Consider the following 15026-nt stretch of genomic DNA (forward strand, 5'->3'; position numbering starts at 1 on the left):
ACAAAACACACACATTCCTAACACTTAAACACACTGTAACCAGCAATGCTTTAAATGGCAAATCCAACACTTTTGAACCTCATTTTCATTATCTCCAGCACAATACCACAGTCTCCATATGTGAAAACGGCACATTTGGTAGCCCTTTCCGTTCATAGCCCGTCATCCCGTATACGGGTTGAAAATGGCAGATTTCGTCATTGATACGTGCCTAAATTGGAACGCAGTGGCTGTACAGTAACATGCTAGACAGTAGGTCCTAAATGATGTCAGAGATCAGGTTCACCGCTTCACAGCGCTGCATGGGGTTTGACTGACAGCCAATATAAACTTGAGCACCGCACGCAACAAAAAGATGCCCTCATTCCTCCCGCTAATTGGGATACTTTTGCACATTTGTTGTTGTCTGAGTGAGGGAAATGTGTTCTGAAAGATGAGACATTGAGGATTGTAATATCAAATAAATAAAAAGAAGTGTGCTTGCTTCAGTTCCTTAATGGCAAAGCTAGGAGAGCTCAAAACAGCACCTTATAGCTGAAGGCTCTTTCCTTGAGTCATAAAAGCACATTGAAATGACTTTGGAACTGTGCATAGTTTGGAGAGGTGTGTGGCCACTTGGAGACACCAGTTAGACCTCTCCCTCAAGACCTTGTAATTTCAATAAATATTCTTATCATATTACTGAATGTATCCAGAGTATTTTCAGATTTCATTATTGACAAATACTGTGAAAGGTACAGTAAATGTAAAATGCACATACAATCAACAGTAATGTTAGGATTCAGTCTTGTGTCAGGTGAACAGTTATGTCTTTGGTCTGATCATTTCCCCATAATCTCCAAAGCCTTCTGTTCAATTGCTACAATGGTCATACATGTGTTTTTATAGTTCTTCTGTTAGAAACATTTCAATTTGGTCCTATTCATATAGGCCAATTTCAACGAGTGTAAGGGGTAAAAGAAATCTAGGTAGCCTAGTGGTAAGACCGGTGGGCCAGAAACCGAAAGGTTGCTGGATCAAATCCCTGAGCTGAAAAGGTAAAAAATGTGTCGTTCTGCCCCTGAGCAAGGCAGTTAGCCCACCAATCAGGATGCTCTCGATGCTGCAGCTGTAGAACCTTTTGAGGATCTGAGGACACATGCCAAATCTTTCAGTCTCCTGAGGGGGAATAGGTTTTGTAGTGCCCTCTTCATGACTGTCTTGGTGTGTTTGGACCATTCTAGTTTGTTGGTGATGTGGACACCAAGGAACTTGAAGCTCTCAACCAGCTCCACTACAGCCCTGTTGATGAGAAACACTTAAAAAAAGTATATTTCGTGTAGGCCTACTGCGTGACTTTTGATTCACTTTCCGATCAGCATCTAATTTACAATAGACTAGCTAGAGGTTGATCTTGCACTTTCTATAAGAGCCTTAACCTTCCGTGACACAGTACCTTTCAAGGATACATATGTCTTAACTTATAAATCCAGGCACAAATAATGTTTGGCATGTTTTTATTGATATGTCAACCACAAGAATAATTCTGGAAGAGGGTTAGAAAAGTAGGCAACCAACAAACACAAATGGAAAGCAGAACACAATCATGTAGGTAAAATAATGATATGGCTTGAATCCTTCAAAAAACGAACAAATTGTAACCAAAGTATTAAGCCACAATTTTTCAGACTAGTTTCATGAAGAGGAAAGGATTGGGAAAGAAAGAATATGCAACAAAACAACCCTGCTGGTTTATCAAAATGTAGTGAAGGGAAAAAAAATGTCTCAACACAAAACATTTAAATATCAAGGCCAGTGTATGAAAAATATTTACAAACCTTGTCATTAAATTGAATGAAATAGCAACAAAAGTACCAACAATTGCATAATTTGGTCTCACAGTAGACAGTAAAGTTCAGGCGGTCAAGCCACCGCTTGGAGAATTATAGCCACTACCTTGTTACAAACAACAAGCCAGCATGTGATTCCAACACCACCTGAAACACAGGCACAAGAGCAGGTGAATGAATAATCATTATATTATCATTTAGATCCAGATCCAGATCAATGTCATCTAACCTCCTTTAAAAGTGTAAACGTTCAAAATTCTCAAAATCACAGCTCAAGCCAAACAATTTAAATCATAAAAATGTGACAAATCCACAGGCAGGGATTTATAAGTGATCCATAGGTATTACTTCTTAGAGAAACAGACTTTTGGGTTTAAATAGAGCTGAGGAAACATCTGCTCAAAAATGACTCTTTAAAGATGAGGGAACTGGTCTTCATTCTGCTCTCTTTGAGCTTTAAAACAAAACAGACATTGAGTTGAATGGATTGAGTTGAATGGCTTGAATAGCACTAATACAATCCCCATTTACCTCCATTACTGTTCAGTTATATAAACAGTAGAGCTATCTGCATACCTAAAGGAAGCTACAGGTGCAAAGTAGTGTAGGCTATACACTATAAGTTCTGTTATCCTGAAATATCCCTGTTTGTCTGAAATAGCACTCTATTCCCTATCTAATGCACTACTTTGAAGAGTGTCCTTTGGTTAAAAGTAGTGCACTATATAGGGAATAGGGTGGCATTTGAGCCGCAACCCCTGCTGGTGTTAGAGCCCCTCTCAGGGCAGGTGCTGTAATCTGTTTTACCTGCTACTCCAGATGGGAAGGCCACCATTCGCTCTAGAGGAGAAATCCACTTACTGGGCAAGACCGTCACTGGGTCAGCATAGTATTTCCAGATCAGAGAGATCATCAGCACAGCCTTGGAGGGACGGAAAGGGGGGGGGGGAAAATCAGTCATCATCCCCAGTCCCAAATCTTTATTAAATATTTGCTACTGCAAGATTGTGAAATAATCCTAGCTACTATGAAAATATACCAATAAATGTAAAAATATATATATACATTTAAAAAATCTGCTCTACTTCACTTACCTGCAGAATATAGTACACTATGTTGACGACCCATTTGATTTTGGTCTGCTGACCAGTTCTGGATTTAACTGAGGGAAGAAAGGAAAACACAAACTTCAGACAACAAAACTGACGACTGGGTGTGGTTTCACCACATGGACACAATTTGTCACAATGGGACTGTAAAGGTGTCCGCAGGCTTCCCATCCGAAACAGTTTGTGAATATATTATTATGGCATTTTGTGACGTTTTGGTCTTCGGCAAAGGTTTCTTCGGCTGTTTGTGCATACAAAAGCATTTCTTGAGGTAAAGCGAAGTCGGTGAAACCAATTAGTCTCTCGATGAATGACCACAAACACTTCATTGAAGAATCCCTACTGTTCACCAATCACCGACAAAGGGGCATAGACTTCGGCTACCAACTTCGGCTTGCCACTAGAAACATTTGTGTGCACGAACAGCCGAGAAAACCCTTGCCGAAGACCAAAACAAACAAAATCTATAGTCATAATATATATACACGAACTCTTCCAAACGGTCTTTAAGGCTAACAGGTGAGACTGTACAACAGCTGGTTAGGAGTTGAGTGAGACAGTGACAGAGGTCAGCAGAACTGTTGCCCCTCCACAAAGAAGCTTTGGTCAAGCCACAGGAAGTGTCTGACGTCAAGGTCACCTTTATCTTCATTCATCCTCCACCAGCTCTACCCTGAGGATTATGGGAGATTTCTAATTCAAAAATCTTCATGGATTCATACCGTTAGCTACATTCACTTAATCACTTTAGCCAACTACCCTAAAGATATGAAAACATCTACTAAACATTATTTCCCTGTGCCATTGTCCTTGGACGATGAATTTGAAATGATAGGAGGTGTGGTAGAGTTACTGTGACTCCAGTGAGAACAGGAATATGCAGCCAATACAGCACATTCTACCCTTAAAATAAATGTCTATGGGGTGTAGTATGAACTACTTAAAATGGCCTCTACGAGTATATACAGTGCCTTCAAAAAGTATTTACACCCCTAGGCTTTTTCCCCCACATTGATGTGTTACAGCCTGAATTTAGAATGGATTAAATTTAGATGTTATGTCACTGATCTACAAACAATACCCCATAATGTCAAAGTGGAATGATGTTTTTAGAAATGTTTACAAATTAATAAAAAATGAAAAGCTGAAATGTCTTGAGTTAATAAGTATTCAACCTCTTTGTTATGGCATGCCTAAATAACTTCAGGAGTAAAAATGTGCTTAACAAGTCACATAATAAGTTGTATGTACTAACTGTGTGCAATAAAGGTTTTTAACATTAATGACTACCGCATCTCTGAAGTTATTAATTACACTTTGGATGGTGTATCAATACACCCAGACATTACAAAGATACAGGCATCCTTCCTAACTCAGTTGACAAAGAGGAAGGAAACTGCACAGGGATTTCACCATGAGGCCAATGGTGATTTTAAACCAGTTAGAGTTGAATGGCTGTGACAGGAGAAAACTGAGGATGGATCAACAACATAGTAGTTACTCCACAATAATAACCTAAATGACAGTGTGAAAAGAATTCCAATATTCCAAAACACGCATCCTGTTTGCATTAAGGCACTACAGGGCTCCCGAGTGGCACAGCGGTCTAAGGCACACCATTCTCATTGCAAGAAACGTCACTGCAGTCCTGGTTCGAATCCAGGCTGCATTACATCCGGCCGTGATTGGGAGTCCCATAGGGCGGCGCACAATTGGCCCAGCGTTGTCCGGGTTTGGCCGGGGTAGACCGTCATTGTAAATAAGAATTTGTTCTTAAAACTTACTTTACTAGTTAAATAAAGGTTACACACACTGTAAAAAAATGTGGGAAATAAAATAACATTTTGTCCTGAATACAAAGCATTATGCTTGGGGCAAATCCAACAAAACGCATCACTGAGTACCACTCATCATATTTTCAAGCACGGTGGTGGCTGCATCATGTTATGTTCTTGTCATCGGCAAAGACTAGGGAGTTTTGTTAGGGTAAAAAGAAAAAGAACAGAGCTAAGCACAGACAAAATCCTGAAACAAAACCTGGTTCAGTCTGCTTTTCAACAGACACTGGGAGACAAATCCACCTTTCAGCAGGACAATAACCTAAAACACAAAGCCAAATATACACTGGAGTTACTTACCAAGACAACATTGAATGTTCCTGGCTTAGTTACAGTTTTGACTTTAAAAGCGGCTTGAAAATCTACGGCAAGACTTGAAAATGACTGTCTAGCAATGATCAACAACCAACTTGACAGAGCTTGAATTTTAAAAAGAATAATGAGCAAATATTGTACAATCCAGGTTTGCAAAGCTCTTAGGAGACTTACCAAGAAATACTTAGCTGTAATCGCTGCCAAAAGGTGATTCTAACATGTATTAACTCAGAGTTGAATACTTATCTAATGAAAATATATTAGCATTTTATTTATCCATTATTTATTTTTGTGGCTTGTGGAAGAGGTGTGATGCTGAATGGTATTTTGTGTAGATTATTGACAATAAATAACAATTAAATCCATTTTAATCCTACTTTGTAACAACAAAATGTGGAAAAGGTCAAGGGGTGTGAATACTTCCTGAAGGCACTTTATCAGTTCCTTTTGGACTGAATAAGGGCCCTGTATTTGGTCGCCACTGTGGTTTGTGGAAGTTGTGTGCTGCTGAATGGCACGTTCTTGAAATGGAGCCCCTTTCCTTTCTGTCTCTGTTACTGTCAGGGGCTCCAGAGATTATCGCGGGAAAATGTAAAAAAGGTGAGTGAGGCGAGAGAAGGCTGATGGCAACAGGCTGCAGCTGTGCAGAAGCCCCCCCAAATGAACACTCAGCTATTACCCTTCCTCTTAACATACACAGAGTGTACAAAACATTAAGAACACCTGCTCTTTCCATGACATAGCTTTAACCTGGATTAACATGGTCAGTCTATGATCCCTTATTGATGTCACTTGTTAAATCCACTTCACATCAGTGTAGATGAAGGGGAGGAGACAGGGTAAAGAAGGATTTTTAAGCCTTGAGACACGGATTGTGTATGTCAAATCAAATTTGATTGATCACATACACATTTTTAGCAGATGTTATTGCGGGTGTAGTGAATTGCTTGTGATCCTAGCTCCAACAGTGCAGTAATATCTAACAATTCACAACAATACACACAAATCTAAAAGTAAAAGAATGCAATTAAGAAATATATAAATATTAGGACAAGCAATGTCAGTGGCATTGATTAAAATACATTACAAACTGGGTGCTTCGAGCCCTGAATGCTGATTGGCTGACAACTGTGGTATATCAGACCGTATACCACGGGTATGACAAAACATGTATTTTTACTGCTCCAATTACATTGGTAACCCATTTATAATTGCAATAAGGCACCTCCAGGGTTTGTGGTACATGGCCAATATACCACGGCTAAAGGCTGTGTAAGAACAGCCCTTAGCAGTGGTATAATGGCCATATACCACACCCCCGCGTGCCTTACTGTTTTATTGGAATACAGTATATACATATGAAATTAGTAAAAGAATATGTAAAAATGATTAAAGTGACTAGTGTTCCATTATTAAAGTGACCAGTGATTCCATGTCTATATTTATAGGGCAGCAGCCTCTAAGGTGCAGGGTTGAGTGACCGTGCTAGTAGCCGGCTAGTGATGGCTATTTAACATTCGGATGGCCTTGAGATAGGTGCTGTTTTTTAGTCTCTTGGTCCCAGCTTTGATACACTTGTACTGACCTCGCCTTCTGGATGAAAGCGGGTTGAACAGGCAGGGCTCGGGAGGTTTATGTCCTTGATTATCTTTTTGGCCTTCCTGTGACATCGGGTGCTGTAGGTCTCCTGGAGGGCAGGCAGTGTGCCCCCGGTGATGCGTTGGGCAGACCGCACCACCCTCTAGAGAGCCCTGCGGTTGCGGGCGGTGTAGTTGCAGTACCAGGCGGTGATACAGCCCGACAGGATGCTCTCAATTGTGCATCTGTAAAAGTTTGTGAGGGTCTTAGGGGCCAAGCCGAATTACTTCAGCCTCCTGGGGGTTGAAGAGGTGCTATTGCATCTTCTTCACCACACTGTCTGTGTGGGTGGACCATTTCAGAAGCTTTTCGCCTTCTCTACTGTGGTCCCGTCAATGTGGATAGGAGCGTGCTCCTTCTGCTGTCTCCTGAAGTCTACGATCAGCTCCTTCATTTTGTTGAGGGAGAGGTTATTTTCCTGGCACCACTCCGCCAGGGCCCTCACCTCCTCCCTGTAGGCTATCTCGTCATTGTTGGTAACCAGGCCTACTACTGTTCTGTCGTCTACAAACTTGATGATTGAGTTGCGTGGCATGCATGGCCACACAGTCATGGGTGAACAGGGAGTCCAGGAGGGGGCTGAGCACGCACCCTTATGGGGCCCCTGTGTTGAGGATCAGCTTAGTGGAGGTGTTGTTTCCTACCTTCACCACCTGGGGTGCCCTGGGGGGTATGATCAAATTGCCCTGGGGGGTATGATCAAAGGATCCAATTCGGGAAAGTCGTATTTCTGGTCGTAATGCTGGCGAGTTACCGCCGCTTTGATATCCAAAAGTTATTTCCGGCTGTAAGTAATAACACAAAAAAACGTTCTGGGCTAATAATGTAAGAAATATCACACAAAAAAAATGAAATACTGGAAAGTTGCTTAGATGCTAGCAGAGCTTCCATGTCTGTTGGCGCCATTCAGAGGGGGCTAGACAAAATGTTTAAGTTTGAACGGGGTATTGTAGTAGGTGCCAGGCGCACCGGTTTGTGTCAAGAACCGCAACTTGACACAACTGTGGGAAGCATTGGAGTCAACATCCCTGTGGAATGCTTGACAGCTTGTAGAGTCCATGCCACGACAAATTGAGGCTGTTCTGAGGGCAACTCAATATTAGGAAGGTGTTGTTAATGTTTTGTTCACTCAGTGTACATGTGCCTAGTCCCCAATAGAGACATGGAGCAAATCGGTTATTAAAGAGTTTTCCCATCTACTAAATCAGCTGAAAGGGGAGAGAAAAAATTGGTGATATTCATAATTTGTGCAATACCACTGCCATGTCTCATTATATTAATAGTGTTGAATTTTGTGAAAATCCAAAGGTTTGGGGAACAATGCATACTTGTCTGTGTTGACTGTAGATAATAAACTATATTGGTTATGTTGAATAAGGTGTTGTGTGAGGCCTTTTGGTGTGAAATTTCTAGAACATGTACATAAACGATCATAGCGTTGAGAGGGGTAGAGACAGAGACATAATGCCGTCCACTATTACCATAAGTCTTCAACTTGTCCGTCATCTTGTTGATCTTGCGCTCGAGCCGTGCGTACCTGGCGAACTCGTCCATCATGTTGATGGAAGAAAGCTCCTTCTTCATGGCCTGAATCGCTGCCCTCATCTCCATCTCATCTTCCACATTCTTCTGGAAAACTTTGGACAGCTTCAATAGAAGAAAATACAGCCAAAAATATAAATCTAATGGTTTCTAAGCATGTTATACACGAGGTGCATTCTGATTCACTTAACTACTGAGCAGTGACTGGCTGGGGTAGCCTGCTTAAAAGTGAACTATGCAGTAAGGTATCATCACAGATAATTATGTTATCAAACTGCAGGGTGTTAGCACAAAAAAAATGCAGGGATTAGCACTAATCCATGGCAGATTAAGAGGGATTCATGTGTTTTCTTCAGTTAATGATTTGATGGCAACATACTTGTGTATTGACAGTATTCTATTTGCTATTGGTGTTGCACGATATATCGAAACATATGTACTTTTTTATACTAGAACATAAAAAACGGTTCATACTAGACTTGTTGTTACTTTCGGTACTTCTGTAAAAAGCCTGCACTGGGAGTCTGGGCTGCATTCTGTTAGCTCCCCAATCATGTTGCACCAAAGTTAACACACTTGAATAATGTGACACAGCATGTAGAAATGTTTAAACTGTTCATTACTGTTCACAAAACAATGTCCATACAGGCAAGAACACTTTACAATGCAAGAAGATACCAGTAGCTTCCAGTTTTGTAGGCTAATTTTCCTTGCTAGCTGACAGTTAAAGCAAACATCAATTCAATTCCCTAGTACTTTGGGATATTATGCAAACCATAACACAAAATATGCTGATTTCAAAGCTGATTGCCTCCAAAAAATGTATTCATTCACTTATTTATTTGGTCTCGGTCTCTCTCTCTCTCTCTCTCTCTCTCAAATCTCTCCCAAATATTATCTATAGTCTCTGTTGCTCTGATGGGCGCTCCGCTCTTCCCTTTTAATGACGTCATTAATGATTAAAGCAACAGAGCACATTTTTAATCAAAGAAGCTACTTCTAAGTAAATGTTGTTGATCAGTACAACAAATAAGTCCCAAACGTAAGAGAAACAGATTGTATATCACCTGTAGCCCATGAAATCAGCCAACACAAGCTCAATAACTTAATGTATGCACACACTACTACTGAATATGCATTCACTTGTATTGTGGATAGGACCTAAACTACATCTTATTTTACCCAGTTTATCAAGAGATGTACAATTCAAATACCATAATGTTGTTATGTATTTATATTGGTAAAACCAAAGTCAAACGTATTGTATAATTGAATAATGAATGCATACATGGCTGTCTCAGAAAAACTTTGAAGTAAAACAATTCTAACGCAATGATTTCATGCATTTCGCTACACCCGCAATAACATCTGCAAAATATGTGTACGTGACCAATACAAGTTGATTTGATATTGAGCTCAATAGATGCCCAATAATTGAACAGAGCAGTAGCTGAATTTATCTGTCTGGATCAAGCGCCATTCGATTACTTTAGCTAATATGCATTCTTGTTTTGTTGTCAAGGTATCGAGTGTCAAGTATATATTAAACTTGAAGTCAAAATGCTGGTATCGTGACAACACTATCTGCTGCTGTGGCCTACTATGTGGCCAACACGGAATTTGGTGTTTATGAATCTGACAAGATTTTACATTAGTTTAAATGTTGATTATGGAGAGAAAAAAAAGGTCATTTGAGTCAATATCACTTTGTCATAGCACTAAACCCATGAGATATGCACAGCTAACGTTAGACTCCATTATACACGTGATGTTACTTTCCAGATTTCAAACTCAAATTTACTACCTACCCAAATCTGGCATTTACCGTTGTATCGCGGAAATGTCATAGACTGAAAACGCCTATGGTGCTAAAATGAGCAAGGGATGATCAAGTCAAATAAATTTCAAAGCGCAGATTACATCGTTTTGGTGAGGGAGATGTACAGTCACAACCAGCCATTAACTGCCGGCGGGTCTTTGTCAATCCCTCACAGTAGAACGAACATAATGTCTCTGTGCTAAAATGTTACAGATAAACATGCCGGAGCAACTTAAAAGTTTGAGCACACATTTACCGGTACAACTGGGCTACAATTTCTACACAATGTTACCACATGAATGGCATACTCACATAGGAGGAAATTGAAGGTAACAACATTTTGACGAAGTTGCACAAGACCACAGACCCTAACACCAGCAACCAGACGTACACAGTCGCCATTTTCCTTTGATTATTTACAATAGCCGTCGCTAGGGAAGCACACCCCCTTGTCTTTCTACCCGGTGTAGATCATTTTTTTACTAAATATTTTGTATTTTTGCCTAGTGACGTTGGCCTGTTTTATTTATTTCCCCCCAAAATCCAACGTGTATCAAAATACTGCATTGTTACTTTGTATTCTGATAATATGGGGTATTGTGTGTATGGAATCTCTCCATATGTGGAGCTTAACGTTTTAACCAACATTTTGCCATAAAGGGTATGAGAAAAACAATATGAGGAATGTGTGTCGTGGTTTCCCAACCCTCGTCGAAAGGCAAATAAATATAGATCTGATTGGCATGTAAAGATATCCACACAGGTATCTCGCTATGATTTGAAAATGTGTTGACGACTCCTAAAGCCAATCAACGGCCAGGGGCGGAGAGTGTCTTGTCCGTCAGGTTAGCGCTGTAATGAATTGAATAAGGGGGGTGGAATCCAATCCGGTTTGAGCTAGTTTTGTTCCAATGGAACATTAACGTCTCGCTACGCTGTAATAGAACGTACTGTTTGAATCTTATACCGAACAGTATTTTTCTTGCTCCGTTTTGGAACATTGCCCTCTTTTTTTTCTTTTAACAAATACGCAAAACAGCCATGCCTAAAAGGAGCAAAGTAAGTACAATATTTTTGTATTGATTGTCATTTGATAGATAAAAACATAATTGCATGAAATGCATTTCTTTTTGCACGTACAATTGTTGAAATGTAGCCGCAAATGCAAGTTGTTTTGGTCCACTTCGCTGCAACATTGTTACACTGCTGTTGTGTGCAGTCAGGAGTTTTAAAATGTATCACTCTTGTTTTGATTTGCGAAGTGGCGGGTTTTCTTCGTCTTATCTTTTTTACGCTGTCATTTTACTCTTCGGAAATTAAGACTGGTTAAATACTTGGTACTTTATATTTACCTTATCCAGTCTTGTAAATTGGAGTGGATTTGGCACTTAAAAAAAAAAATAATAATAATTTCCCCCCCCCCCCCCCCAATGGTGGTTGTTTAAATGACATTTACTTAAAGCCAGACAAAGAGGTGTAGGGGGTTAGCTATGTCGTGAGATGGCCATTCGGCAGAAATAAAGTTGGTGACATCAATCTTTTTTTTTAGGCAAATAGGACTACACTTATTGTATAATACCATTGAATTTTAATTGCATTCCGTGTATCCTTTTGACAGTGCAATATCATTCAAATAACTTAATTTGTTGGGATATATGTCCAACGCTCGGTGGGCGGTATGGTATGCACATGCAGAAGACTGCTTCTAGGGTTCTTCAAAAAGGGCACAAAGTCGTGTGTCATGGCTGCCCTTGTGAGGAAGACAAACATTTACGACGTTTCTTGCTTTGTAATATCAAAATTCATAGTTACAACGTAATCTGCTTATGTTCACGCATGCCATTCGGCATCGTGTAGAATGTTTGCTTGTGTGGTTTGATTTTATTTTCGTGTGCCCTTCATTTTGTTGGCTCGAGACAATTCTGAGTTATGCAATGGCGATTCGTCGACATCACAGCGCCGCTCTTGTTGCTGGGGATTTTAGTAGATTCTGTAACCATTGAGAGTCGCTGAGGATCTCGGAGAGTTCGAAATTCGAATGAATGGCGGGAACGCAAAGTAGACGGGCTGGTCTGCGAAGAGGACAGTCATGTTGCTTGGCAAATGTCCATTTATCACGAATGAATGCGCTGGGAGGAGGAGTCGGTATTCCCCTCTGTAGTGAGCACAAGCAGCATGGAGAAAATGTCAACTGCATACTCCTCGCGTCCGGTCTCCTTCTCAAAACCCATTGGAGGAAAAGGTCAGAAGGGCTTTTTCCATCCAATGGTGTTTAAGGAGACATGGGGCACGCAATTGAGTTCTTACCAAGGTAATAATCATTGACAAGTCAATTGGTACATTACTTAAATGACTGAAGCAAGTTGACATGTACTGTATTTGTATTAGGTAGTTTATGGATGATGTAAGTGGAACAAACAAGCAGATATATGACTGTGACCATCACACTATTGCCTCCTTAGGCCCACTTTTGATTACACAATTTCAATTCAAGGGGGTTTATTGGCATGGGAAGTATATGTTAACATTGCCAAAGCAAGTGAGGTAGATGATATACAATTTCTCTAATACTAATGGCATTTAAACTGCCCCTCCCCCAGTAACACCCACCTAACAGTTGTCCTGCTGAGTTGTCACTAATATTCGTCTCTCCTTTTATCACAGGCAAACGCTGATGCTGAGGCAGCAGAGGTGAGTAATGTATTACTCAAATAATATTTTATTTGTATGTTATCAAGGCGCTGGTTCTTTAAGTGTTTAAATGTTCAGAGTACAATTCCATTGCTTTGCCACCAGGGGTCAGCATCAATCATGTTGTCAAAATCTGCTCCCATTCTTATTAAACAATTGGTATTTTCTTTGAAATATTTTGCAGCCCAAGAGGAGATCTGAGAGATTGGTAAACGTGAGTATATTACACACCTTTGTAGACACTTACATTTAAGATGCACCCAAAAACAGACAATTTCAGCTAAGAATCACATGCTAAAATACTTTTTATTGCAGAAACCAGCCCCTCCAAAGGCAGAGCCCAAGCCAAAGGTGAGGAAGTGCTGACATAACCATGTGAAATGTACATTTAATAGTAAATTAAGTGCAGTTAAGGACTTAAGGTATTGTGTATACAGAAGGAGAAGGCAGTACCTAAGCCCAAGAAGGCTAAGGAGGTGAAGAAGGCTGCACCTGAGGAGAAGGAGGTGCCTGCAGAGAATGGAGAAGCCAAAGCTGAGGAAGAGGTAAGGGGCTGATGGGATATGTAGGTATTTTCTCTTAAAGATAAATGAGAAACCAATCCAATTGATGATATGGTGCTCTCAATTTATTTTATTTATGATACGTTTGATTTTCAGGAACCAGCCACAGAAGAACCTGAACAGAAAGAAGATGCGGCAGAATAACATCTCTCGAACCACATCTTTTATCACTGCTCCCTATTCCTCTTTTTCTTGTACAATTCAGGGGAATATTTTTATTGACTATTTTCTAAATGCAAGTTTTTTTAGTAGTTTGATTGTAGAAACACATTTTTTTATGAAACAAAAAATACATTTGGAGACGGATTTCATTACATCCCACATTTTTACATCTCCGGAACAATTACGGTTATTGTAAATGTCAAAGGTTTTTATTTTTGCCGTGGGGAAGGGGTGGGAATGGGCCAGGTTGCTGCATCAAGAACATGCAAGCACGTTGTTTACAGGATCCGGTCAAAACAGAGAGCTTGCCTGAGAGACTAACATTCCATAGGCTATATGAGGGACGGTATTTGTAACCTGTGTGGTGGGGATGAATTACTCAAGGGGCAACACAGTTTTATTGTTTATAATGAGAAATGTTTTAGAATGTTGTAAGCTGTTTTCCATATGTTAACTATTGTACTCATGGCATTTTTTTTATTAACCATTCTGCTTAATAAACCTATTCCCTAGCACTGGAGTTCCTCCCTATCAGGCCTGTGCATTGCGTGTAATTGGTTTTGTCTCTGTTCTGTGATAGCATTGCAATAAATGTGTACAGCTGCTGTTTAAAAGGGGTTTCAAACTTTCTATATGCAGTGTGTAATGGTACATTGTAAATGAAATTCTGTGTTCTTAGCCAAGCTAATGACATAAGTGTGAAACATACTGTTGACTATGGTTCCTTTTGATGCTGAGAAACTGTACATCCACTTGAGCTGTCAAATACACAAACCAGCAATATTCATGTGGGTTTTAAGTATCAAGTGTACAGTTCTTGTATTCTTTGTTTATAGATGTATCTGTGTCATGATTGGTATAAACAAACCAATAAAAATGTGGTTGTAATCGTTTGCTCTCTTCTCATTGTGTGACAAATAGTGATGTGTGAATCCAAACAATCATGTAAATACTACAGTATTTTAGCTATGATTGTCCACAAATGCATTAGCTAAAGACAAACATGTCAGTTCTGAGACTGGCAACAGCTAGTATCTGTCCTCGATGTGAATAATAACAAATACATTTAAAGAGCATCTGCCACTAAAGAAATGTCTAGTTTTGAAAGTGGCCTTTGTGGCATCCGAGTCAACTTTCTAGTGTCAAAATTGACTACCACTTGAATAGTACAGTTTTTGTAATCAAGTCAGTCTTGTCCAAAATGGAATGAAGGTTACTGTTAGTCTTCCCTGGGTTGGGTTCATTTCAATCCTGTCCACAGCAGCACCCAAGTAATCATACATTTGGAGCGCAGCTGCACTTTGGTTTGACATTTGATATCGCTATGTAAGGGACCATCAGTAAATTGTCAATAGCTCCACATTTCAATGACAAGAAACCAAGTAGAAATGTATAATTAAATATACTGCTCAAAAAATAAAGGGAACACTTAAACAACACATCCTAGATCTGAATGAAAGAAATCATCTTATTAAATACTTTTTTCTTTACATAGTTGAATGTGCTGACAACAAAATCAC

General features: G+C 39.9%; 2 protein-coding genes across 4 annotated transcripts; one reads left to right on the plus strand and one right to left on the minus strand.

The window, feature by feature from the left end:
- Positions 1-1479: 1479 nt before the first annotated feature.
- On the minus strand, positions 1480-10786 carry get1 (guided entry of tail-anchored proteins factor 1). 3 transcript variants are annotated; one of them, XM_014137805.2, is made up of 5 exons: positions 10403-10786; positions 8211-8376; positions 2924-2991; positions 2691-2751; positions 1480-1976 (listed from the first exon to the last, which is right to left on the minus strand). In XM_014137805.2, exons 1-5 carry the CDS (start codon positions 10490-10492, stop codon positions 1903-1905), a joined length of 459 nt encoding a protein of 152 aa, XP_013993280.1. In that variant the 5' UTR covers positions 10493-10786; the 3' UTR covers positions 1480-1902. The 3 variants fall into 3 exon arrangements, with proteins under 3 accessions (XP_013993280.1, XP_013993277.1, XP_013993279.1); XM_014137802.2 differs by having other exon boundaries at positions 2637-2751; positions 10403-10779; XM_014137804.2 differs by lacking the exon at positions 10403-10786 and adding an exon at positions 10080-10321 and having other exon boundaries at positions 2637-2751.
- Positions 10787-10903: 117 nt separating this feature from the next.
- Positions 10904-14394, plus strand: LOC106567917 (non-histone chromosomal protein HMG-14). The gene is made up of 6 exons (XM_014137806.2): positions 10904-11149; positions 12755-12781; positions 12966-12995; positions 13097-13132; positions 13219-13326; positions 13441-14394. Exons 1-6 carry the CDS (start codon positions 11132-11134, stop codon positions 13486-13488), a joined length of 267 nt encoding a protein of 88 aa, XP_013993281.1. The 5' UTR covers positions 10904-11131; the 3' UTR covers positions 13489-14394.
- Positions 14395-15026: the final 632 nt, after the last annotated feature.

This window comes from Salmo salar, chromosome ssa13 (assembly GCF_905237065.1).
Source record: "Salmo salar chromosome ssa13, Ssal_v3.1, whole genome shotgun sequence".
In the NCBI taxonomy this organism is placed as follows: Eukaryota; Metazoa; Chordata; class Actinopteri; order Salmoniformes; family Salmonidae; genus Salmo; species Salmo salar.